At 39.5% G+C, this 27,693-nt stretch overlaps 1 protein-coding gene and 1 long non-coding RNA gene across 2 annotated transcripts in view; one reads left to right on the top strand and one right to left on the bottom strand.

Moving 5' to 3' along the window:
• RPGRIP1 (RPGR interacting protein 1) overlaps window positions 1–27,693 on the bottom strand; it is an 89,027-nt gene that overhangs the window by 15,712 nt on the left and 45,622 nt on the right. The window contains exons 15-21 of the mRNA XM_019832776.3: window positions 26,260–26,712; window positions 25,947–26,098; window positions 25,127–25,469; window positions 23,429–23,613; window positions 22,918–23,121; window positions 21,962–22,100; window positions 8,784–8,881 (exon numbers count right to left, since the gene is read on the bottom strand). Of these exons, the coding sequence (XP_019688335.3) occupies window positions 8,784–8,881; window positions 21,962–22,100; window positions 22,918–23,121; window positions 23,429–23,613; window positions 25,127–25,469; window positions 25,947–26,098; window positions 26,260–26,712 (1,574 nt within the window). The remainder of the gene's footprint in view (window positions 1–8,783; window positions 8,882–21,961; window positions 22,101–22,917; window positions 23,122–23,428; window positions 23,614–25,126; window positions 25,470–25,946; window positions 26,099–26,259; window positions 26,713–27,693) is intronic.
• On the top strand, window positions 2,875–8,703 carry LOC109500741. Its single transcript, XR_002158471.2, has 2 exons — window positions 2,875–2,934; window positions 8,430–8,703. It is a non-coding gene; the product is annotated as an uncharacterized LOC109500741 (long non-coding RNA).

Below are 27,693 nucleotides of genomic sequence, written 5' to 3'. Positions count from 1 at the left end.
GAGTGGCCGCAAGTCATGTCATGACACTAGTGAGACGTTGACCCGGGATGGCCCGGACCAGCCACAGTTCTCCCTCGTCATCTGTGAGAACTCTCCTGTCTCTAGGTTGCCAGGCCAGTGCCCTTGTGTCCAAAGATCTACCCCCACTCTCATCTTTTCTCTTAGGAAGGAAGTGCAGCTTGTGGGCCTTCCCCAAAGAAGCTCAGAAGGCAATATTTCTTTCCTTGTTTTTTTTTTTTAACGTTTATTCATATTTGAGAGACAGAGAGAGACAGAGTGTAAGCAGGAGAGGGGCAGAGAGAGAGAGGGAAAGAGGGGTATTCTCAAGCAGGCTCTGCACTGTCAGCATGGAGCCCCACTCAGGGCTTGAACTCACAAACCATGAGATCATGACCATGAGATCATGATCATGAGCTGAAATCAAAAGTCAGACGTGACTGAGCCATCCAAGCGCCCCTAGCATTTTTTTTTAAAGGAAAGAATAAGATAAGATAGAATGGAATGGAATAGAACAGAAAATATGAGAGTGGTATAGGTAAGCCTTGTTTCTTAAAACTTTTGTGTATATGTGATTGGGCACAAAGTAGAAATGTGTTTCTTACAGTGTCTGTAATTAAAACAGCATAAAAGCCTTTAAGATACAGAACAGATGAACACAAGGGAAGGGAAGCAACAATAATATAAAAACAGGGAGGGGGACAAAACAGAAGAGACTCATAAATATGGAGAACCAACTGAGGGTTATGGGAGGGGTTGTGGGGGGGGGATGGGCTAAATGGGTAAGGGGCATTAAGGAAGCTACTCCTGAAATCATTGTTGCACTATATGCTAACTAACTTGGATGTAAATTTAAAAAATAAATCAAATATGAAAAAAAGCATAAAAGCCACTCTTACATACCACCGTCTAGGGTGGCTCCTGGCAATCTGTTTCACTTTTATACATTTACATATAATTTTAATTTACACACAGTAAAATATAAAACCTAAAGTGTACTGTTTAAAAAAATTTTTTTAAGTTTATTTATTTTGAGAGAGAGAGAGAGAGAGAGAGAGAGAGAGAGAGAGAGAGAGAGAGAGAGAAAGCACACAAGTAGGGAAGGGTTAGAGAGAAAGAGACAGAATCCCAAGCAGGCTCTACAACATCAGTGCAGAGCCCGATGTAGGGCCTGAACTCACAAACTTTGAGATCATGACCTAAGCTGAGATCTAGAATCAGATGCTTAACTGACTGTGTCACCCAGATGCCCCAAGTGTACAGTTTTGATACGTATATACAAGTGTGTAATCAACATATTCAAGATACAGAACCATCACCCTAGAAAGTTCTCCCATGCCACTGTTGACATTATTGTTAAGCTGAGAACCCTATGTCCTACAGTTTCAATAAAAATGAAGCAGAACTTGGGGCATCTGGTTGGCTCAGCTAGTTAAATGCCCAACTCTTGATTTCGGCTCAGCTAGTGATCTCACAGTTCATGGGATCGAGCCCCAAATCAGGCTCCATGCTGACAGCATAGAGACTGCTTGGGATTCTCTCTCTCCTTCTCTCTCTGCCCCTCCCCTCCTCGTACTCACACTAATGGGCACCCACACTCTCTCCCTCTCTTTCAAAATAAACACTTAAAAAATAAAATTGTATCAATGTTAAACTTCTTTAAAAATAATGAAGCAGAACTTCTCAAAGGTGTGTCTGAGGAATAGGTATTTTATAAATGAATGGTTCTGTGAGAAAATAAATTTTGGAAAATCAAGATTAACAAACTTATCAGCATTCTTTAACTTGACCTATGGCCTTTAATATGCTAAGATGTTTCTGGACACTTTTAGAGGATGATACAAAGATAGTTTTTTCCAAACGTATTTGACTACACAATTGATTTTTGTTTTTCCCTGGATACGGTTGGGTTTAATTTTCCAAAGAACACACTTTAGGAAACACTGAGATCTGGGGAAAAAAAAAAAAAGAAATAGGTGTTCATAGTCATATAAGTACCCGAATCCCCAGCAACATCTTACCAAAAAAAAAGCCTCCCACGCCTAACAGGATGAACATTTTTCCTCATAGTTAAACATGAACAACCACCAGACCAGTGGCTTTCAAACTGTAAAACTCAGCCTATCCATATTCATATGTGTGTGTGTAAAAAAAAAATCATTGAAATAAAAGTCTCCTGAAACAATTTTTAACCTTAATAGGTGCAATGCAAACTATTATTTTGTATTTTATTCCTTCTCAGTTTTTTGTTTGTTTGTTTTTGCTGGGACCCTCTATTTTTATTTCGTTGCCTGGGGACGTCAACTTACATTTGGAAAATATTGTGTCACAATTCTGCTCTATGACACAATGGCCATTAGCCACAGGTGGCTACTGAGTACTTGAAACATAGCTACTCTGAATTGGGATGCGTGGTCAGTGTAAAATTCACAGGATTTCGAAGACTTTGTAAGGTGTCTCAATAATGTTTTGCATTAATTTCATGTTGAAATGATAGTGCTTTAATTTTTTTTAATGTATGTTTATTTTTGAGAGAGAGAGAGACAGAGCAGGGGAGGGGCAGAGAGAGCAGGGAGACACAGAATCTGAAGCAGGCTCCAGGCTCTGAGCTTTCAGCACAGAGCCCAGCATGGGGCTCGAACTCACAACCTGAGATTGTGACCTGAGCTAGATATATTAGGTTAAAGATAATGTATTCTTTTTTTATTAAATTATTTTAAGTGTTTTTTTAATTTATTTATTTATTTATTTATTTATTTATTTATTTATTTATTTATTTATTTATTTTTGAGAGAGAGTGCACAAGCAGGGAAAGGGCAGAGAGCAAGAAGGACAGAGGACAAGAAGGCTCTGCCCTGAGAGCAGTGAACCCGATGTGGGGGTTGAACTCATGAACCGTGAGAGCATGACCGGAGCCAAAGTCGGAGGATCAACCAAGTGAGCCACCCAGGCGTCCCTAAAATATATTATTAATTTTACTTGTTTCTTTTCACACTTTTCATATGGACACTAGAAAATTTTAAGTTACATTTGTATCACATTACAATTCTGGGGATAGCACCTCACAGACTTTAAGCTACCTAAGTTCTAGGACCACACACGTCTGCCTCACCAACCCCTGTAGTCCCAGCATCTAGCATACTCTTAATTTGTTTTGTTACTTCATCACACTACCTGGATCTTAATTTTTCAAAATTACTTTTGATTCCTTCCCTTACAAACACTCTCATTCCATTAAAGTCAGGAACTGAGAAAGCTGAGAAGTGTTGGTAACACTGTGAGAAAAGGTGACCATAGGGTGACAGTGGTATAATTTGGGGGCTGATAATTTAGTGATATCCATCCAAAGTTCAAGTCCACATTCCTTTTAAAACCAGCAGTTTCGCTTCCAGGAATCTATCCCACAAAAACATCTGCCAAATACACAAAGATACATGTGAACAGAGACGTTCGCTGTGACGTTAGTTTTTTTCCTCTCTTTTCCCTCTTTTAATTACCTGGTTGTACAAAAATTCAAGTGACAAGGTATGGTCATCAAACATTTGTTCCTTTCGAGGCTCATGTAGAAGTTTGGCTAGAGGGGGTGCCTGGGTGGCTCAGTCAGTTAAACGTCTGACTTCGGCTTGGGTCACGATCTCACAGCTTGTGGGTTCGAGCCCGGTATTGGAGCCTGGAGCCTGCTTCGGATTCTGTGTCTCCCTCTCTCTCTCTGCTCCTCCCCCGCTCACACACACTCTCTCTCTCTCTCAAAAAATAAATAAACATTAAAAAAAATTTAAAGTATGGCTAGAGGAATTTTCTTTCATACCTTCCTTTTCTTTCTCCTCCTCCTCCTCCTCTTCCTTTTCTTTTTTGCCCCCAGTTTTACTGACATATAACCTCTTGATTTCCAGCACTTCAGATAAACCAGACTGTTCTACATCAGGGTCTTTACATTTGCCAGTTCCTCTTCCTGAGATGATTTCCCTCCATCTCTTCCCTTCTCTATCTTCAAATTTCAGTTTAAATGTCCCCTCTTCAGAGGCACGTGGATAGCTCCATTGGTTAAGAGTCCAACTCTTGATTTCGGATCCCGTCATGATCTCACAGATGGTGAGATCGAGCCAGGCATCAAGCTCTGCACTGACAGCAAGTAGGCTACTTAGGATTCTCTCTCTCTTTCTCTCTGTCTGCCCCTACCCCTCCCTCCCTCCCTGTCTCAAAATACATAAATAAACATAAAAAAATTTAAATGTCCCCTTCTCAGAGAAGTCTTTCCTTACACATGCCTAACTCAACCTCTCCCATTACTATTACTCAACTTATTTTCTTCATAGTATTTAGAATCAACAAGTGTCTTACTTAGTTGCTCACTGATTTATATATGTTTTCCCTCAATAGAATGTAAGATTTAAGAGGGAAGAGACCAAGTCTGTCTTATTCACCTTTTTGTGTCCATACAGCCTGCCAAGTACTACGACAGGTACTCCATAATGATTTGTTGAAGGAGGAAACAACCCAAAGGGCTGTTGTGCGGCTTTAGTGAATTAATGAATATCAAGTTTATCAGTGTTGCCCACTGAGATCTGTCTAAATAAAAGGTCATGTATTATCTTAACTAAAACTGATCAGCAGTTAAGAGAAGAGAACTAGAAAAAGCTGAACATATCAACATAGATGGACTCCCAAAATGTTGCTGATGGCACATTTCTGAATACTGTGTAACAAAAAAGAAAAAAAATGCAAAAACCTGTGTGAATGATTCATGGCACCTCCCTGTACCTTTTTTGGCAACTGTTTACAAATCTTTAATTATCTAAAAATAAGTTTAAAGAAAGAAAAATAATGTTTAATGTCATTCATAAGAAAGCAAAAAAAAGGGATGCCTCAGTGACTCACTCAGTTAAGCATCCAACTCTTGGTTTCAGCTCAGGTCATGATCTCACAGTTTGTGGGTTTGAGTCCCATGTCGGGCTCTGCGCTGACAGCACAGAGCTTGCTTGGGACTCTCTGCCTCCCTCTCTCTCTGTCCCTCCCCTGCTCATATGAGTGTGCTCTCTCTCTCTCTCAAAAGTAAATAAATAAACATTTTTAAAAAAAGAGTATAACAAAAGAGAATAAACTTCGAGATTCTTGATCCACACTATGGCAAATAAAAGACCATAACCTAAGGCCATAGAGCAAATGGAAATAATTGTTCTCCTCTAGTTAGTAGCTACTAAGAAGGAGATGGAAATGTTTTCTGTGGTCTACTCATAGTGGAAGATTGATTCCTGGGACCAGGAATGTGGTTTGGGCTGTGATCATTTCCTGGGGATTCTTAGAGAGAAGGTAAGTATAGAGGGCCTTTAGGAACCCTGTGTTGATTAACAGACAGGGCCTCGTGGGAAACAGCCCTGCATACCTCCTATGAACACAGGAACTGTCCTAATCCTGGACTCAAGGAGAGGCAAAGATCCTTTAGTATTGTAACCATTTCACTTTTTAGCAGTATAAGGGAAAGACATCTTGGAAGGGTCTTCTTTGAGTTGTATTGTTCAACCTACTCAATTGACCTGGGAGCCAGAAAGGAAATGACACCCCTCTGCTTCAATCCCCTCCCTTTACGGTCTAGTTCTTTTTGTGCTGGGGGGGGGAGGGGCACTACCAGATCACAGAAGCATGACCTTGAGAACTAGCATATTTCAAAGAGGATAGACTATTACCATCATCAATATCACCATCATTGTCATTTAGTACTTAATTTGTCTTGGGCACTGTATTAAGCCCTTATCACACATTACCTTATTTAAATCTTGCCACATCACTAGAAGGTAAGCATACTTAATATTACCAGATAAGGAAAGCCCAATAGAAGCTAAATAACCCCTCCAAAGTTAGCAGAGCCAGGATCTAGACCACTTTTGCCTGAATCAAATCTTCATGCTTTTAACACTACACTCTCTTGCTTCTTCCATTATCCTGGCTGAGTCCAAACAGAAGTGACAGAGCTCAAATATTATCTCTGGTCATTCAACCTCTTTGATCTTTTATGCCCAGCTATTCTGAAATACAATAATGATTCTGTACAGTCAACCCTTAAGCAATAGAGGTTTGAATGATGTGGGTCCTCTTATATGTGGATGTTTTTCAATAAATACAGTGCAGTACTATAACCTTACTTTCTCTTATGATTTTTTCTTTTTTTTTAATGTTGATTTGTTTTTGAGAGAAAGAGAGCACACAAGAGCACTTGCACAGGCAGGGGAAGGGGCAGAGAGAGAGGGGCACAGAGGATCTGAAGCAGGCTCTGCACTGACAGCACAGTGCCCCATGCATGACTTGAACTCATTAGCCATGAGATCATGACATGAGCTGAATGCTTAACAGACTGAGCCACCCAAGTACCCCTTCCTTATGATTTTTTTTAAGTTTATTTATTTATTTAGAGAGAGAGAGTGCAAGTGGGCGAGAGGCAAAGAGAAGGGGGGGTGGTGGTAGAGAGAATCCCAAGCAGGCTACATACTGGCCAGCCTCGGGGGTTTATCCCACCAACAGTAAGATCATGGCCTGAGCCAAAACCTAGAGTCAGAAGCTTAACCAACTGAGCCACACAGGTGCCCCCCTTAATGACATTTTCTTTTCTCTAGCTTACTTTATCATAAGAATACATATGACATACAAAATATGTGTTGATCAACTATTTGTTATGGGTAAGCCTTCTGGCCAACAGTAGGCTGTTAGTAGTTAAGTTTTGGGGCAGTGAAAAGTTGTACGTGGATTCTCAACTGCACAGAGGGTTGAGTCCTTAACCCCCACATCATTCAAAGGTCAACTATATGTGCCTGTGTTATAAATTTAACTTGATGATAACACTAAGTTTTTGCTAAGTAAGCTCAGTTTTCATATTTAGCTTGTCAAATCATTTTTGGGTGCACAAAGATTTTCTAATAAGATCTTACTTAGGAGCCTTTAATTTTGAATAATATTTCATTTTTTATTTTTTTAAGTCTATTTATTTTGAGAGAGAGAGAGAAGTGGGGAGGGGAAGAGAGAGGGGGTGGAGAGAATCCTGAGCAGGCTCTGCACTGTCAACACAGAGCCTGACATGGGGCTAGAAATCACGAACCATGAGACAATGATCTGAGTTGAAACCAAGAGTCAGATGCTTAACTGACTGAGCCACCCATGTGCCCCTTGAATAATACTTTAAATGTACTATGTCTGACATGTAGTTCAAAAAACTTGCTGACCAGTTTTTAAGGTTGATCTGAGAGGTGGCTTAATTTAGAAACTTTGACTGGAGATCACCTCTTCTGCTAACCAGCTCTCTGTACTGGACACATTCATCTTCTTCACCTTTATGATCTCTAAGGAGTCACTGTCCAGTTGCAACATTCCCTGGTCTGATCTTACAAGTATTTCTCAAGATATGATTGTGTGATGGTTAAAGATATGGCAGATACAGCTTCAGAAGAAAATACTTAAAATTTTCTTTCTCAACTGTTTAAGTCTACTGATTTTGAGTTGTTTCTCTCCACACCAATATCTTTTAGTTGCCTGCAAACCATCGGTACAAGTTCTGACTCTCAAGGAAGAGTTTTCCGACCTCTACAAAAGCAGCAGTGATTTCCCTTTTCTGAATTCTTCCAAACCTTAGAGGTTTTTTTTAAGTTTATTTATTTATTTAGAGAGAGAGCATGTGCACACAAGTCAGGGTGGGGCAGAGAGAGAGGGAGAGAGAGAATCCAAAGCGAACCATGAGATCATGACCTGAGCCGAAACCAAGATTCAGACACTTAGCCCACTGGGCCACCCAAGTGTCCCACAAACCTTGGAGTTTCTATCACATAATCTAACCACTTGATTTTAGGTCACACTATACTTATATTGTTTCTAATGAAGTTCATAATCCTCAATCAGATTTCAATCTTTCATTCAGTCACTCATTCAACACATATTTATTAAGTGACCACACATGTGTCAGGGAGCATTCCAATGGCTCAAGAGAGTGATTGTTTCCTACCTCATTTATAACCACACAAGATTCTAATACAATAATGGTTGAATATACCCATGAATATTTACTCATATATTTGTATGTGTATATCCCCAATTAGTCCCACAAGTGATCCGAGGCTGAAATATTCAATAAAGAATTGTAGTTACAGGGGTGCCTGGGTGGCTCAGTTGGTTAAGCATCCAACTTCAGCTCAGGTCATGACCTCATGGTTTGTGAGTTCAAGCCCCATGCCGGGATCTGTGCTGACAGCTCAGAGCCTGGAGACTGCTTCAGATTCTGTGTCTCCTTCTCGCTCTGCCCCTCCCCCGTTCATGCTGTTTCTCTCTCAAAAATAAATAAACGTTGGAAAAAAAAAAAGAATTGCATCTACAGGTTTTAAAACTTGGGTCAAAAACTTCAGAAATGGAATCTCTCTGGGCTTTCCCACAAAGAACCCTTTCTTCTTTTCTAGCTTCCACCTCCCGAAGTACATCTGCTCTCCTTAGGTGGACTTCGGAAATGGGCATTACTCAGGCTGGAGATGAATCAGCGCACAATGAAGGAGACAGGCAGGGGATCCAGACAAAGGAGAGAAGTATTGAAAAAAAATCCCCATTTATACCAAATCAAGAAAGTGATCCTTTCAGCAGAGGCTGTCTCAAGAAACTTCCACTCCTTCGCAATGCAAATTTAACTAAACAACTTGATTTTCCCATCAAGTTCATTAAAAATGGGATAACTTCACATATGTGGCCATTAAGCACAATGTCGTTGTTTATAAGCTTAGCTCACACTCACACGAGGATGATTACCCCAGAGTACTTACCGCCTTAGGACATTTCTGAGATACTGGTGTCACTATGTCATCACTATCTGTAGTCTGTGCTTCACTGGCTTCAGAAGCTTGTTCACAGGATTCTTTATCTGTTACAGAAAAGGCTAGAATTACAGAACTATTTCCAAGCACCCTATCTAAACCCAGTACCTTCATCTTCAATCCATTATCTGGCCACTAGTTCTGAGTACCTAGATTTTGGCTTCATTTACTGAGAATAAAACCCTCCTTTTCTTTTTTTTTTTTATTATATGAAATTTATTGTCAAATTGGTTTCCATACAACACCCAGTGCTCATCCCAAAAGATGCCCTTTTCAATGCCCATCACCTCCCCTCCCTCCCACCCCCCATCAACCCTCAGTGTGTTCTCAGTTTTTAAGACTCTCTTATGCTTTGGCTCTCTCCCACTCTAACCTCTTTTTTTTTTCCCTTCCCCTCCCCCATGGGTTTCTGTTAAGTTTCTCAGGATCCACATAAGAGTGAACACATATGGTATCTGTGTTTCTCTGTATGGCTTATTTCACTTAGCATCACACTATCCAGTTCATCCACGTTGCTACAAAGGGCCATATTTCGTTCTTTCTCATTGCCACGTAGTACTCCATTGTGTATATAAACCACAATTTCTTTATCCATTCGTCAGTTGATGGACATTTAGGCTCTTTCCATAATTTGGCTATTGTTGAGAGTGCTGCTATGAACACTGGGGTACAAGTGCCCCTATGCATCAGCAGTCTTGTACCCTTGGGTAAATTCCTAGCAGTGCTATTGCTGGGTCATAGGGTAGTTCTATTTTTAATTTTTTGAGGAACCTCCACACTATTTTCCAGAGTGGCTACACCAGTTTGCATTCCCACCAACAGTGCAAGAGCAAACCCTCCTTTTCAAAGATTCACTTATTCAGAAGTTTGCCAAATAAGGAGTTCACTTCTAGAAAAAAGAAAAGAAAAGAAAAAAGAAAAAAAAAAAGGGAAAGAAGGGAGAATGGAAGGAAGGAAACTAGAAAGAAAGCTGGTCCTTTTGTAGGGGCTGGAGAAAATGACCAAGCCAAGAAAAAGCAATGCAATTGGGGTGGCAGATTGTATTTCCCAAAAATAGCCTCAGACAATATCTCTCATCCCACATGCTCTCTTGTAATGTGACCTTGTCATAATATTTTTTACTGAACATTTGAAATTCCCTTTTGTAAGATGCCTTTCATATCTTTGCTAATTTTTCTATTGGGCTGTCTTTTTCTTTCTTTTTTTTTTAATGTTTATTTATTTTTGAGAAGAAGAGAGAGAGTGCAAGGGGGAGGGTGAGGGGCAGAGGGAGAGGAGGACTGAAGTAGGCTCTGTACTGATAGCAGAGAGCCTGATGTGGGGCTCAAAACCACAAACTGTGAGATCATGACATCAGCTGAAGTCGGATGTTTAATTGACTGTGCCACCCAGGTGCCCCTGTTTATTTGAGAGAGAGAGAGAGAGAGAGAGAGAGAGAGAGAGAGAGAGAGCACAAGTTGGGGAGAGGGCCAGAGGGAGAGGGTCAGAGGAGGGGGAGGGGAAGGGGGGAGAGAGAAAGAGAGAGAGAGAGAGAGAGAGAGAGAGAGAGAGAGAGAGAGAGAATATCTTAAGCAGGCTCCACACTCAGAGCAGAGCTCAATGCAGGATTGGATCTCAAGAACTGTGAGATCACAACCTGAGCCAAAATCAAAGAGTCTGACACTTAACTTATTGAGCCACTCAGGCACCCCAAGAAAATTCTACTAATGTTGATGAGGTTTTGAAATGACAGGGTTCAGAGCTGACGGCCAAGAAAGAATTCTTGAAGACGTCTTTGGTGCAGAAAGGTGATTTTTATTAAAGCACAGGGACAGGACCAGTGGGCAGAAAAAGCTGTGAGCTGTCTTTTTCTAATTGATTTGTAGGGGTTCTGCATATTTTTTGAATTTGAGCCTTTTGATGGTCGCATGTTTTACAAATATCATTTCCACTCTTGCCCATTTAATCTTTTGCTACACAGAAATTCTTACTTTGATAGTCGACCTTATCAATATTTTCTTCATGACTACTACATTTTGTTTTTTATTTAAGACATCTTTCCTTATTCTGAATGATGAATAATGCTGCTCTGAGTATTTGTGCACAAGTCTTTGGATGGTCAAATGTTTCCAATTCTCTTGGACAGACCCTTAAGAAGAGAATTGCTGGATTGTAAACTGTATCTTTTATTTTTTAGGAAATAGCCAAATATTTTTCATAGTAGTTGTACTGTTTTCTATTCCCAACAGTGATGCATAAGGTTCCAATTTTTCCACATCTTCACTAACACTTGCTACAGTCAACCTCTACAATGTATCAATTCTAGCTGGAGTGTACTGGTATCTCATTGTGATATTATTTTGCTTTTTCCTAATGACTAATGCTGTTGAGCATCTTTTGTAGCTTAACTGCCATTCATATATGTTCTTTAGTGAATGTCTAGTCAAATTTATTGACCATTTTAAATTGAGTTGTCTGAGTTGTAAGGATTCCTTACAGATTATGGATGCAAGTCCTTTATCAGAAATGTGATTTGCAACTAAAATTTAAATTTAAAAAAGGAAAAAAAAATGTGATTTGCAAATATTTTCTCCTAATCTATAGCTGACCTTTTCATTTTCTTAACGGTGTCCTTTGAAGACCATGCATTTTTTATTTTGCCTAAGTCCAATTTATCATTTTTTTAAATTTTATGGACCATGCTTCTGATGTCATAGCTAAAGAATCTTTGTCTAATAAGGTCAAATAGTTTATCCTATGTTTTCTTTTAGAAATTCTATAGTTTTGGTTCTAATATTTAGATTTATAACGTATTTTGGTTAATTTTTATGGGTGGTGTGAGGTAGTTGTCTAGGGTTTTTTTCCCCTCCTCTATGTGGATATCTAATTGTCCTAGCACCATTTGATGGAACGATTAGATATCCCCATTGAATTGTCTTGAGACCTTTGTGGAAAAATCAATTCACCATAAAATGAAGTTTATTTCTGGATTCACAATTCTGTCCCACTGATCTGTAAGTCTATCTTTATGCTAATACCACACTGTCTGAAATACTCTACCTTTACCTTAAGGAAGTTTTGAAATCAGGTAGTACAAAAATTTCAACTTTGTTCTTTCAAAATTGTTTTGGTTTTTCTAAATTCTTTGCATTCATGTATAAATTTTGGGAAGAACTGCCATCTTAGCAATTATGAGTGGTCCAATCCATGAACATGATACATTTCTTCATTTATTTTAAACTTCTTTAATTCCTCTCAGGAACTTTTGTAGTTTTCAGTATACAGGTCTTGCATTTCTTTTTTAAAATCTATTCCTAAATATTTTATTCTTTTGGATGATACTGTGAATAGAATTGTTTGCTTGATTTTATTTTAGAGTGTTCATGGATACTATATGGCAATACAATTGATTTTGGTATACTGATTTATAACCTATAATGTTGTTCACTTGCTTTTAGGTTTTAAAAATTTTTTTGTAGATTTCTTATGATTTTCTAAAAAGGAGGTCAAAGATGTCAATTGCCAATAAAGGTAGCACTACTTCTCTATTTCCAATTGTTATGACTTCAATTTCTTTTTCTTGCCTTATTGCAATGATTAAAATCTCCACTATAATGTTCAAACAGAGTGATAAAAGCAGAAATCCTTTCTTTTTTCTCAATCTTCAGGGAAAAACATTCAGTCTTTTACCACAAAGTAAGATGTTAGTTACAGGTTTTATTATCCCTTGTTACTTTGAAATAATTTCCTTCTACCTAGTTTGGTGAGAGTTCTTATTGAGAATAGGAGTTGGATTTTGTAAAATGCTTTTTTCCCCCTGTCTATTGAGATGATCATAAAGCTTTTATTCCACTAATACAGTGTATTAAATAAATCAATTTTCTGCTATTAAACTCAACTTGCATTCTAGGAATAAATCTCAGTTGAACATGGTGAGCACAACCCTTTTAATATTTTTATACTTTGCTGGATTGGTTTGCTAATATTGCATTTAGGATATTACATCTGTGTTCATGTTGAATATTGGTCTATAGTTGCCTTTCTTTTAATGTCTTTGGCTTGCTTTGTTATCTGGATAATGCTACTTTATAATCAAATCAGTTAGAAAGTTTCTCTGGATCTACTATTTTCAGAAAGAGATTCTGAAGGATCAGCATTTTTTCTTCCTTAAATATTAATAGAATTCATCAGTGAGGGTATCTAGAACTGGACTTCTTCTTTTAAAAAGTACTTTTTAATATTTATTTATTTACTTTTAGAGAAAGAGAGTACATGCAAGCAGGGGAAGGGCAGAGAGAGCAGGAGAGAGAGAATTCCAAGTAGGGTCCGTACTGACAGCAGGGTTTGATCCCACGAATTGTGAGGTCATATCCTGAGTCAAAATCAAGAGTCAGACACTTAACCGACTGAGCCACTGAGGTGCCTCAGAACTGGACTTTTTATTTGGTAAGATTTTAAATTACTAATTTCCTTCTGTACTTTTTAAAGGTCAATTCTGATCTTCTATTTTTTCTTGAGTCAGTTCTGCTAATTTGTATCTTTCTAAGAATTTGTCTTTTCCATCTAAGTTGTATAAAGTTGTTCATAATATTCTTTTATGGTCCTTTTAATTATAGAGTTTGTAGTGATCTTACATTCATTCCTGATTTTGCTAACTCGTGTCTTTGCTTTTTTCCCCCCTTAATCAGCAGGCCAGTTATCAATTAATTGTCTTTCAACTCAATATAACTGCCTGCTCTGCAATGATGGAGTTGCACCCTGTAAATATTTCTTCTTTGCCAGATGGCACCATGTTAAGTTTAAGTGAGTACAGAGGATCACTGAAGGAGGAAAAGGTTTCTCTCCCTGGTTTTAGGCAGACTCCTGCAGAAGATAAGGACTCTGCAGACAAGGCTTATGCAACTTAATGCCTGGCTCCAGCAGCTCACATCGTTTCCTGTAGAACACATTTCTAGTAGCACATGGCTTCTGCAACACCCAATTCTAGTAGTTTCCAGTGGCCTGTAGTATATGGCACCTCCCTGTGGGCAGTTTTCTTGGTACCCCGCCCCACCCCCAAGTAGGTGAAATGCCACTGGCTTGGCATCTCTCTGTGAATGGTTTACCTGCAATGTTCCAGAAGTCAACTTCACAGATTCTCTGAGGTTTGATGTGCAGCCACAGCCAAATTCTGTTCTATTCAATAAAACATGACTTCACTCCCCCCAGTGAGGCCTGGATTTCAGCCTGAAAGGGTTGTCTACCAGACCTATTTCTTCTTTGGGGACTTTATTTCAGTTCTAGGGATTAGTGGATATTCTTTAAATCTGAAATACCTGTATTTTTTAGAGTTCTGTTTACTTCTTACTAGTCAATCCTCACCACCATCCCTAGTTCAATCTCCTGTTATAGTTAATAACTCTTTATATTAAACTTCTGTTCAAATTACTAAGTAGTTTCTGTTGGATCTTTACTACAGTCAGTCTAGATAAAGGCTTATCAAGTTTGCTGATCTATTCAAAGTTGGCTTCATTGATTTTCTCTATTCTTTTTCTGTTTCTATTTCATTGATTTCTACTCTGCTCTTCATTATTATTTTCTTTGGGTTTAATATTATTTTCTTTTTCTAGCTTCCTTTTTCTTTTCTTTTCTAGCTTCTTAAAGTAAAAGCTTAGGGTATTGACTTCAGATCTTTTTTTCCCTAATCATAAGCATTTAAAGCTAAAATTTCCTTCTAAGAACTGCTCTAGCTGCATCCCATCAATTGTGATATGTTGTATTTTCATTTTCATTCAGTTCAATAAATTTCCTAATTTTCCTTAGCAGCTCTTCTTTGATGCAAGGGTTACTTAGAAGTATGTTGGTTAATTACCAAATATTTGCTATTGCTTGCATTAATTTTCTATGGCTGCTGTCACAAAACACCAAAAACTTAGCGGCTTAAAAGCAACTTTTGACCTGGAGCTGGTGAAAACATCCATATTGTCCCAGAGATATGAGACACTGATCCCATTTTCTATAATCCTAAAATGCTTGCAGGACCATTTCTACACATGGCACAGTCCTGTGGACAATGGGAAATCCATACTGGCAAAGGAGTTGATGCTGGAATGGACACAGGTCAACCTCACAAATATTCAATTCTGCCTTCTATCTCAACTACAAAGAACTCAACCACAATAGGTTGTACACTTTTTTAGAACTGGTCTCCAAGGACTAGCCTGGATTGCAGGAGGTCATTCCAGGACTGTAGCCCAAGAGCAGAAAATCCTGTTAATCATCACTGACTTCAGTGACTGAGAGTCTCCTCAGGGGCACTTATCCATGACATAGGGCAACTGGAAGAAGTGGAAGCCAGTGCCCATCTTCTTGGGTAGTTTGCTGAAGAGAACAATGTTACCCAAGGCCACTTTACTCATCACCACATGACCCGGCACCTTGAGAGAGTGCAGACTCTTGGCTGATCAATCCCTCTTCATAGAAATGGAGGGATTCTTATACCTGGACAAGAAGGCATATTTACTGAAATACTTTGAGAATAAAAATCAAGTGCTGTGAGCTTGTGACTTGATGAGGTGCCATGCCACCTTGTTCCACATGAGCTTGTCTCCTGCCATGTGCTGGATCATCTGCACTTGTCTGAAACTGTAGATGGAGAAGGGGGAGGATCCTGTTCTGACTTGTCAAACCACCACATTTCTGTTTCTGTGTTTCCTTTGCAGCCAGTTCATACAGGTACCTGACAGTTGTCCCAGTCAGTACCTCCAAGCTCCAATAAAAGGTCTGTGTCTTCTAGCTGCTGAGGGCATGTGGACGCAAACATCTTCGATGGGGAAGACCTTTGGAGACTTGCATCAAAAAAAAATCTAACCTCAGGGCGCCTGGGTGGCTCAGTCGGTTGGGCGTCCGACTTCGGCTCAGGTCATGATCTCGCGGTCCGTGAGTTCGAGCCCCGCGTCGGGCTCTGTGCTGACAGCTCAGAGCCTGGAGCCTGCTTCAGATTCTGTGTCTCCCTCTCTCTCTGACCCTCCCCTGTTCATGCTCTGTCTCTCTCTGTCTCAAATATAAACAAACATTAAAAATTAAAAAAAAAAATCTAACCTCTATCCTTTCCTGGAAAAGTATCTTCCAGGAGGGCAAAGACTGTAAGGGCTGCTACTCCTTCATTGAACTCAGTGTCCAAAAGTTTCTTGTCACCATGTTCTATGTACAGGAGAGCAAGGAGGAAGAAGACAGGGAAAGCCTCAGGTGGGACATTAGGAATGTGCAGAAGTTGGGGTGTGTGGGTGGCTTGGTCAGTTCAGCGTCTGACTCTTGATTATGGCTCAGGTCATGATCTCACAGTTTGTGAGTTCAAGCCCCACATCAGGCTCCACGCTGACAGTGTGGAGCCTGCTTGGGATTCTCCCCCACCCCCTCTTTCTGCCCTCCCCCACTTACTCTCTCAAAATAAATAAATAAACTTTAAAAATAAAAAAAAATGTAATGTGCAGAAGCTGTTCTTCAATAAAGACTAAAGAATGCCAACCTGACCCAAGTTGGGTAACTTTTTAGTCAGCCATTCAAAGAAAAGAGAGGCATGGGACTGAAGACAGCTTTTGACTCCCGAATGTCAATGAAAGTCAAATGGAACTTACTGAAATGCAAAGCACAGTCAGATGAGAATAAACCCTTCTGCTCAATGAAGGAGATGGTTTTGTACTGTCTTTTTGAATCTCAGGAAGAACAGCTTGTAAAGGATGCAATTGCCCACATCAAGGAAATGTCACTGCATTTGAAAAATAAAATGGACATCATGCTTACATTCCACCTTAAGCATTGCCAAAACTTGTAGAAAATTTTGCTATAGAAGGTATTCCTGGAGAATGACACTGCATCAGAATCAGATGCTCAGGTTCAGAGGTCCCAGAATCATCGACAATTGCCTCCTTTATGGATGGACTTTTGTTTCATGTATGGCTCAAGTGAGAATCTGATATTTCTGGACATCAGTCAGATCTTCCTTAGTACCTCACCAACAAGGATTCTCTGTGAAAAACGTATGCTACCTGTAATCTCCAGAAAGTGGTCCTCAAAAATATTTCTCTAGCTGCTGCTTATTGGAACTTCTGTCTTGCCTTTGCTGGCCATGAGATCCAATGCATCTGGTCACTCACAGAAATGACCAAAATGATACGCTTTCCTATTGTGTGTGGTCTTGAGACACCTAAAATGTAATCCATACTATATCAGGTTGGTTTCTTACTATTCCACCATTCATCCATGAGCTGGTTTCTCCTTCTTGAAATCAACCAATCTACGGCATGCTTGAACCTCAAAACAAATGAGCTTTCGGATAAGCGTGTCAATTTGCTGTACACAATTTAGAGATACCTAAAGTGTTTCCTGCAGAGGTTGTCACAGGAGAATGTCACCTCACAGTAACCTGTGGCAAGAAGCTCTTTTGTGCTCTGAGCATCAACCAGAGGCTGACACACCTATGCTGGGACACCTATGGGATGAAACTTCTATGTGAGGGCTTGAGTTACCCCAACATAAATTACATACTCTGGTGCTATGGTGCTGCAACATATCCAGTGATGGCTGCAATCACCTATCAAAGTTTCTGCAACAAAAATCAAGCCAAGTATGTTAGCTTGTATGTTAGCCAAGTATGTTACTGACTCACATAGTAACTACTACAGTTCTTTGTAAGGCTTTGAAGAAACCACCATGTAATCTGAGATTTCTGTGGTTGTGGGGATGTGCCATCACTTCTTTCAGTTGTGAGACCTCTTGTCTACCCTCAAAAGCAACAGAACCTGATCATGCTAGACCTGGGCCAGAGTTCCCTGGGAGTATAGTGGAGTATAGATGCTGTGTGAAGCCTTGAAACTTCAAAATTGCCCCCTCTGGACACTCAGGTTGAAGACTGATGAATCCGATGCTCAAATCCAGAAGCTCCTGAAGGTCATTAAAGAAAGCAATCCACAACTCACTATTGAAGGTAACAACTGAGAGGCCAGAAAAAATAGTCCTTCTTCTCATGGTTTCATTTTCTGAATGCAGATGTGAATTTCACATATCACTTTAAACATTGCCTCGGTCTCCCTTCTTTATCTTCTCCTACGTTTGATTAAACATAGCTTAGATCCTCTCATTTTATCCTTTAGGTCTCTTTTCTGTAGAGTCATTCATTCTATAATAAAGTGATTGATCTTTAAGGTGATGGTGAATTTTCTATGAGCTTTTTCAAGTAATATTAGTTGTGCCAAATGTTATTTTAGCTTTGGTTTTGCCTCTGGCTTACAGAAAACACGTACAAGTCATTTAAACTTGGTCTGGATGAAATGTCCATCTCTCCAGTATCATGAAAAAAAGTAAAAAAAAAAAAAAGAAAGAAAAGAAAGAAAAGAAAAGAAAAGAAAAGAAAAGAAAAGAAAAGAAAGAAATAAAACTGGAAATCTATCTCTTAGTGCTGGAGGTCAGAAGTTCAAAATCAAGGTATTGGGAAGTCTATGCTCACTCCAAAGGTTCTAGAGGACATTTTTCCTTTTCTTCCCTTGCCTTTTCTAGCTTCTGGTGGCTCCAGGCATTCTTTGGCTTGTGGCCACATCATTTCAATCTCTGCCTCTGTGGTTACACTGCCTTCTTTTCTGCATGTGTCTCTCTGTGTGTGCACTCACATAATCCAAGCTGATCTCTACATCTCAAGATCTTTAACTTAAGTACATCTGCAAAAAATCTTTTTTCAAATCAGGTAACAGTTACAAATCCTGGGGTTCAGGACATGGACATACCTTTTGTGGGGCTACCGTTGAACCTACTACATTATATATTTAAATTTAAATGTATTTTAACCCCACAAGCTGATATTTTTGCTTTATATAGTAATGTAAACTAACTCATATTCTTTGCTTTTCCTGGTTTGTTACACCTTTGTGCTTCCTTCTGAGATAATTTTCCTTGAGCCTAAAGGACAACCTTAAAATGCAGCTTGAAAGCAAGCCATCCATTTTGGTTTGTCTTTAAATGTCTATTCTGTTTTCATTCTGGAAGAGCATTTTTGTTTTGTGGAGAATTCTTTGTTGGCAGTTATTTCCCTTTGGCATATTGAAGCCACTGGTTTCTGACTATAGTTGTAGCTATTGACAAGTCAGTTGTCCATATTATCAATGGACCATGGCAATCTTTTTCTTTCAAATGGATGCACTTTTTTTTTAAGTTTATTTATTTATTTTGAGAGAGATAGAGAGTGAGTGAGAGTGTGGGGGAGGGGCAGAGAGAGAGAGAGAAGGCGAGAGAGAGAATCCCGAGTAGGCTCCACACTGTCAGCACAGAGCCCAACATGGGGTTCAAACTTATGAACCCATGAGATTATGACAAGAGCTGAAATCAAGAGTCAGATGTTAAACTGACTGAGCTACCCAGGTGCCCCAAATGGATACTTTTAACATTTTCTATTTGATTTTATTTTTGCATTTTTATTATGTAGGATATGTTTAGATGTAGATTTTTTTAATTTTAATTTTTAAGTAATCTCTACACCCAATGTGGGGCTCAAACCCACACCCCAAGATCAAGAGTCCCATTTTCTAGGTGCCCCAGATCTGGATTTTTTTTAAAACTTATCCTACTTGAGCTTCATTTCATTCAATGCTAATATCTTTCACTAGTTCTAGAAAACTAAATCATTATCACTTTAAATATTACTTCTGCCTCCTTCCTCTTCCATATCTAATTGAACATTGCTTAGACCTCCTCATTTTATCCTTTATGTCTGTCTTCTCTTTTGTATTTTCCATCTTGTTATCTCTCCTTGTTTTATTCTAGTTATCTTTACCAATTCTCACTTCAGTTGTATCTAATCTGTTTTCTTTTTTTAAAATCTATTTTCAACCCATCTATTCCTCCATAAATTTCTATATTGAGCAGTTCTATAATTTCTATTGATTCATTTCCAAATATGCAATGTATTTTGTAAACATTTTGTGATTCAGACAACCCCCCCCACAAATCAATACCAAAATTATTAAGTTAAATTTGATGAGGAATAACGTATTTATGTAGTCTCAAAATAACGTCTCACAAATTACTTAATAATTACAAAGGCAAAAATTATTAACTTTATGATTAAAAACCTGGCAGATGCTTTCTTAACCAAGTGATAAAAATTAACACAACATCATAATAATGGGACAGACATCATGTATCCCCCGATGTGATGCATTGAGAAGGACATAATATCACTTTTGTGGTACTCTTGTAAAAAGTTCATAACCTGAATCTAATTACAAAGAAACATCAGACAAATCCAAATTGAGGAACACTCTACAGAACTGCTCATTTATACTCTTCAAAAATGTCAGTATCAGGAAAGGTGAAGACAAGGAACCGTTCCAGATTAAAGGAAACCAAAGAGTAATGACTAAATGCAATGTATGATCCTGGGTTAGATAAAGGTTAAAAGAACTGATAATGGACCTTATTGGGACAACTAGAAAATTCTGAAAATGGACTGGACATGAGGTAATATGTGTCCATGTTAAGACTGCATGCTTGATAACTCTACTGTTCATATAATTTCCTTACTGAAATACACAGAAGTAAGGGGGCATGAGATGTACAACTTGTTCTCAAATGCTTCAGAAAAAATGACAAAGCAGTAAGTGGGAAAATGCTAAAAGTTGATGAATTTGTCATGCAGCTCTTATGTAAGTTTGAAATTATTTTATTTTTTAAAAATTTAATGTTTATTTATTTTTGAGAGAGAGAGAGAGAGAGAGAGAGAGATAGCACAAGCGAGGGAGGGGCAGAGAGAGGGAGATACAGAGTCCGAAGCAGGCTCCAGGCTCTGAGCTGTCAGCACAGAGCCCAATGCGGGGCTTGAACTCACAAGCTGCGAGATTATGACCTAAGCCAAAGTCGGTTGCCCAACCAACTGAGACACCCAGGAGCCCCGAAATTATTTTAAAACAAAATGTTTTTAAAAACTTACAACCTTAATGTTTTCATAGCTCCAGTTCTTTGTTGCAATTTTAAAGTTCAGCTTTTATCTCCACGAAGCCGATAACCACAGCTCTTGCCCAGGCCATGTCTGATAATTCCAGTATCTGGAGTCCTGGTGGTCACTGATCAGCCCTGTGTCTCTAGGCCTGCAAGTGCCTAAACCACAGTTCTTCCTCTCAGCCTCGCCATTCAGAGGCTCAGACGGTGCTGCCTTCTGGGTCCTGGACCAAAGTAGGAACTTCTGCCCTGAGCAGACATCTGCCTATGCTGGCAGACAGCAGACTGAGACTGCATCCCATTTCCCTGTCCCAAAAGTCCACCAAAAGCATGGTTCTGTCTGTCCACTGCTTTCTCTAGACTGACAACATCCCAGGGCTACAGGAGTTTCAGCTCACTTCCCTGAGCTTCAATCATCTCCCTCGTCAAGGCTAGGTAATTCTTCCCTCTCTTCTTATTGACTATATAATGCTTTTAAGAAACGTTAAGATCTTGAGAAAATATATTCACTTCAGCATTTTAGATGTCATCAATGAGAGTTGGTCTGAATTATCTAGTTGGCCAATACTATAACCTGAAATCATGTCTACCTTGCATTGTAACACAAAAAAGCCTTGCCTTAATTTAAAACATTTTGGATCAACATCACAAATGAGCCAACCACACTCCTTCTATTTCTTTGTAACCATAATTCACAAGATATACTTGTTAGGTAACTAAACTGGCAAGCAAACTAGCTTTAAAAATTCCAGCCTTTGGGGCGCCTGGGTGGCGCAGTCGGTTAAGCGTCCGACTTCAGCCAGGTCACGATCTCGTGGTCCGTGAGTTTGAGCCCTGCGTCAGGCTCTGGGCTGATGGCTCAGAGCCTGGAGCCTGTTTCTGATTCTGTGTCTCCCTCTCTCTCTGCCCCTCCCCCGTTCACGCTCTGTCTCTCTCTGTCCCAAAAATAAATAAACGTTGAAAAAAAAAAAATTCCAGCCTTCATTGGCCTAACCAGCACACTTGTAACATAAAACTAAGCTTAGAGTGTTCAATACTAATTTTCCATGAAAAGTTTAGCAATGCAAGATTGGGGGGGGGGGCGGGTAGTAAATACAGGCTTGATAAAATAACCCAATGATTAAATAGGAAATTAGATTTTAAAAAGACAATGCCATTAAAACATACAAACAAATGGACAATACCATTTACAGGATTCAGGGCTTCTTTCTGCATTGGTACTGAATGGGATGATGTAATTTTCTCTTCCTTTTGCTGATTTTTCAAACCATCATCTATGGAGCTCTTGAGCCCTGAGAACTTCCATTCAGTGTACTTCACCTGCTTCAGAATAAAGACAATTATAATTACAGTTGGCCCTTGAACAACACGAGGGTTTGGGGCACCAAAAATCTGTGTATAACTTTTGACTGTCCCTCCCAAAATTAACTACTAATAGTCCACTGTTGACCAGAAAACTTACCAATAACATAAATAGTCGACTAATACATCCTATATATATTATATACTATACTCTCACAATAAAGGAAGCTAGAGAAAAGAAAATGCTATTAAGAAAATCGTAAGAAAGAGAAAATACATTTGCAATACTGTGTTTACTGAAAAAAACAGGGATGTGTTACAGCTCAAGTCCATGTTGTTCAAGGGTCAGTTGTGTATATAATAATTTCACAAAATAGTAATTATATGTTAATACAATTACACAACTCATACAACATGATTGTAATATAACAATATATAATATTTAACCATATAATAATATATATTTACAATCTCCTATATATATTTTTAGGTGCTACATAGTAACTTTAATCCAGCTTCCTATGAAGAAAAGACAGTATCAAGCATATAGTAGGTGTTCAATAAATACTTGTTCTTTAGCTTACTTTCACTACAGTTGAGGTGGACTGCTAAAATTCTAAGCATAAATTGCAGAGTCCATAAGCTGCTGAACTAAATTACAATGAAATGAAGTGAACACTTCAGAGTTTTATTAAACTACTTGTGTTTGAGGAAACACATGTTAGCCACAAAAAGCCACGATAATTGCTTATCTTGGGTGTCTGCTTCTACTTGAGAATAGTATCTCTGGGGACACTACAACTCATATTTTAATTCTGCAGGGTTTCTAAGGCCTTACTTGTAGTGTATTTCCAGTTAAGATGTTACGACTAAGATACTCCATTCTGTTCTTTCCTTGGATGCTTGTTCGTTTACCATGTTTTCTTCTTGAGTAGCTTGCAACCTGGTGTTCCCTTTCCTTTCTTTCTCCCACCTGTGGAGGTTTTCTCTTAGCTTGATACTGGCCAGCTTCAATGGGAATCTCACCAAATGCCATCAGGTCCTAAACAGAAGTATCAGAGACAGCCTTACTAGATGAGAGTTTAACAGCCTTGATACTCAAGAAAGGGATTTGTGAGCTAGCATTAGACTTCATTCCTCGCCTGCCACAGAGCTGAGAGATGCCATCTTTCTTTCCTCCCTGTAATAAAACCCAGGATCCTTCTCCATCAGTAGGTGGCTCATGACATTGCGAGGGATGCAGAATAAGTTTGCTGAACACCTGACATTCATGGAAGGCATTTCTTTTACTACAATTTTAATACCATCTTCTTCAAATATGTTTCACAGGATTGGTGGAGATCTGCTACCTGGGGGAGAAAGGAAGCTTTTTCCTCTTCAGATGAGATCTCTAAACTGTCCTTCGTGGTATTCTCCTCAGGCTGAGTTTCTGGTTTCAGGAAGCTCTCTGGGGGTAGGTAGAAAGATTTCCAGTCCAATTGCATCTCAACAAATCCATTGGGGTTCCCCGCAGGGTCTGTGAGGTTAAAATCACCTGAGACACACACAGACATTAATAAGATCTGATCATATGAAGTAGACAAGTGAGTATTTATCAGCACCTTATCCATTCCCCATTTTGAATTTTACCATAATTTGCTTGTCATGAATTAACATCCATGGTGATAATACACTCAGAAGTAACATAAAATAGCAGTGAATATTAATATTCTCTTAGAATGTTTACTTCTAATATTCACTTAGAATATTTGTAGTGGAAGATGGGAGTCTCCAGGTTTCAGGAAGGGATAGTCAAAAGACGTATGGAGAGGTATAGCTTGCTTGTCCTCAGTCACCTAGCCAATAAACATGACTACATTATTACTATTACCAAATGCTTGCCAGGCCTTAAGCATACCAAAGAAACCATTATCTACACTCAAGTGGTCCCTATTTCTACAGTAACAAAAGCCAAGAAAACTTCAGCAAAATCGCTATTTCCAAATGCCAGGCTTCTGATTTGTAACACTGATTACTTTAACAGATGGCTCATATTGCCTCTTCCTTTGGCAAAAGATAAATTATAAGCAAAAGTATCAGCTTTTCGTTTCTTCCTTTCTTTCTTTCTTTCTCTTTCTTTCTTTCTTTCAGCTCTTGTAGTACTGGAAGGAGGGAGGACTCACACATTTTCTAGAATATCCAGAAGCTTGTTAAACGTAGCTGGTACTAGCTATACCCATCCCTACTTCACAATGGGAGCACAGACATCCCTGCCTCATCCTCCCCCCAGTACTGCAACCAGAGAAGTGACCTTTCCTAAGTTCACCTCAGTTCTGTATTGGGGGGAGAGATCCAAGAAATTTACCTTTTCTATGGCATGGCATGAAAGTCTAACTTGTGTTTAAAAGAAGCAAGGGAATTACGAGAGAGTATTAAGGACACAGTTTATAATCTGATATCCACTCTCATGTGCTGAGAGACAACAGGCCTTAAGTAAACATAAATCCTGAGAAGCACGATCGAGTCAGAAAAGATTTGTTAGAGACGGACGCATGGACTTTAGGTTGGTGGGTCTACCCACTTAAGAATCTTGCTTTTGTTGCTAAAAAGAAGCAGAAGAAGCAATGTTTCTATAGGATTAGTGGGGATCTGAGTCTTCTGCTCTGTTGCTCTTGACAATACTCTAAAATCCTCTCAGGAGGTTTTTTTTTATTTTTTTATTTTTTATTTTTATTTTTTTTATTTTTTATTTTATTTATTTATTTATTTCTGAGACAGAGAGGGACAGAGCATGAGTGGGGGAGGGGCAGAGAGAGAGGGAGACACAGAATCTGAAGCAGGCTCCAGGCTCTGAGCTGTCAGCACAGAGCCCGATGAGGGGCTCGAACTCACAAACCATGAGATCATGACCTGAGCCGAAGTGTAGTCTCTCACTGGACTGAGCCACCCAGGCGCACCTCAGCAGGTTTTTAAAGAGAGACTGTTCCAAGCAAGTAATCAAAGAAAAGTAGGACAGGAAGACAATACTGGGCAGAGAGCATAAAGATGCGATAGACTTGAACTCCCACCTTTAATGGATTTGTTTTGTGCGAGAGGAAGCAAGGGCACTTGGACTTGGCCAAGGTACGAGCCAGGCTCTGCATCTTCATCATCAAAAACGTAGACAGACAGGGCCTCCCGCCTCAGATATTTATCCAGGTCAGAGGTCACAAGCACTGGGAATCGAGCCTGGTCTCTAAAGTGAGGATTGTTACTGGCTGGAATGATGGCAGTGTCATGGTCAGAGAAGGTGAAGAAGCGGTACATGACGTATGGACTGGGCTGGGTTCCCAGCCGCCGACTCCGGAGGCCATAGCATCTGATGATTTCCACCCGCAGCTCATTCTGATGCTTCCAGGTCTCCAATCTGGACTGGAAAGATGTTGGTCTTGGATGAAGGAAAAGGGTGGCCTGAGAGAGTTGTTGTGGCTGAAGCCCAGCACCCTTGATGAGGAAGAGCTATGACCTAAACTGCTGTAGAATCCTGACTGGGTCCCAGAGAAACCTAATGACATTCGCCTGCCTGTAAAGTGGCTCTGGAAGATAGTTATTTGAAAGAGGTGCTGGCACTCAAGCCTTATCTTAGAGAAAGGAACAGAGAAGCTATTTTGTTCACAGCAGGGAGAGGCAGCTAGCTCTGAGGGTATGATTTCATTTCAAACCCAAGCTTGACCAAGGGAAGAGTTGTGGCATCACAGCCACAAGAGTTCTGGATTAGTTGTGGCATCACAGTTTTTCTCCTTCATTCACATTCAACAAATACTTATTGAGAGCGGAAGACTGAGCTGTTCTCCTGAACTGCTTGGCTGAGGCTCCTCTGAGATACATGGGCACATCCTTTTTTCTCACCTTATCTTCCTGGGCCTCCAAGGCACCAAGCACATTGGCTGACAGGTAGGCCTGAGCCTTCTTTCGCTTATTGCATGCCTGTAGGCTGGATCCTATGGGGAAGCGCAGCCTCATCCAGTATTCTAGCACCCCGAAGTCTTCTCCACCAGCTCCTGGGTAGCAGAAAGTATGAAACGCATGGAAGACACAGATGGTGTGGTGAGGATTAAGAACAAGGCAGAGGAAGAAAATGGGAAATGACCAAAAGACCAACTATAGGCTTTGGGAAACTCTGCATTAGTCCTGGGAGCTGTGGGAAGCCGGCAGCACTTACCAGTAAGTATGGTACAGCCATGGACCCTCTCCACAGTCTCCAGCACCCTCTCAAAGTAAATCCATCCAGCTGCAAGCGTGTGGTGCTCACTGGCTACAGCCTGGTGTAGATCAAGCCGGACTGAAGCCCCATGAAGGTAGTTCAAAAAAAGAGAATCTGTTTCTACCACATACTGGGAGGTGAAATCATAGAGGGGCTGTGGCCCCACAGCTAGTGGGGTACAGTGGGTTTCAAAATCATAGAAGGAATAAGTACAGAAAGTGGTAGGTTGAGTGTCTCCAGCCTGATCCAGGGCAGCAGACTTCAGAAAGGCTTGGTGGATGTGCAGTTCAAAAAGATTCTCACTCTGATGCAGCAGAGAAATGTCTGCTTCATCATCATCTCCATGGGCTGGCAGTGTTTGCAGACATAATGACAACTGTCGGGTGCCGTAAGCCACATCTTTGAGCTGTTCTAGAGGGAAAAGAAAACTGCCTATCCATTAAAGCATAGAGAGCTCCTCCTCAGGGTAAAATAAGTTGGATGGAAGGAGAATAAACACCATGATGAAATTCCAAGTTGTGATTATTTCAAGACACCATGTGATTCAAAAGGAAAAGAAATAGAATGACAAGTAGGAGCTTTGAATTCTGATGGCTAAATAACCCAAGGCCTGCTTTGGAGATAAGGTACAGAACAAATGACTGGAGAGTAAATCCTAAGCTCAGGAAAACACTGGAGGCACAATTTCATCTGCAGATATCATTGTTTTATCTTACAGAAAGGTCCTCTGAGTTAATTGGTAATTCCAACAGAGAAGTACTTGAAACACAAAATATGAGCATTTCCAAAAATTTGGGATACGGGCCATCAAGAGAATACCGAATTATAGTCATAGTGCCTATTACATTACATTGGGTTCCACCAAGAAAGTATTCCCATTCTCCAGCCAGATCAGTCACAGGAATTTTCATTCTGTTAGAAGTTTGTTTTCATAATAAGAAGGCAAAAAAAAAAAAAATCCACTTAAAGTCAAAGAGTAATGCAGTAAAAAGTTGCAGAGGAAACTTACTGGAAAGAGGTTGAACTACTGTCAACGGGATCAAAAGATATGTAAGACAGTCTACCAATTCTGTGCATTACCTCCTATGTCCAACCAATCAGAAAATTTGATACACAATCTGCTTCAAACTGGAGAGTATTTGAATCGTCACAGGGTATCAATGGTGAAAGTCCTATATTAAGAGTTAAAGTAGTAGAATAAAAATATTTTGAACACATCAAAATGTCTTCCTGCCCAAAATAAATGGAATAAAAAAATTAGACTAATAGCTTCTTAATTGATAAGATTAACACAACTAAAATAAAATATATTTAAAGTTTTGTATTACATGACCCAGGGTTAATAATTTTAGCATATAAAGAAATTCTACAAATGAATAAAATACTATTAAG

Source organism: Felis catus, chromosome B3 (genome assembly GCF_018350175.1).
Source record: "Felis catus isolate Fca126 chromosome B3, F.catus_Fca126_mat1.0, whole genome shotgun sequence".
NCBI classification, from domain to species: Eukaryota; Metazoa; Chordata; class Mammalia; order Carnivora; family Felidae; genus Felis; species Felis catus.
The sequence above is the reverse complement of the archived record's forward strand: the minus strand, read 5'-3'. Positions and strand labels throughout refer to the sequence as shown.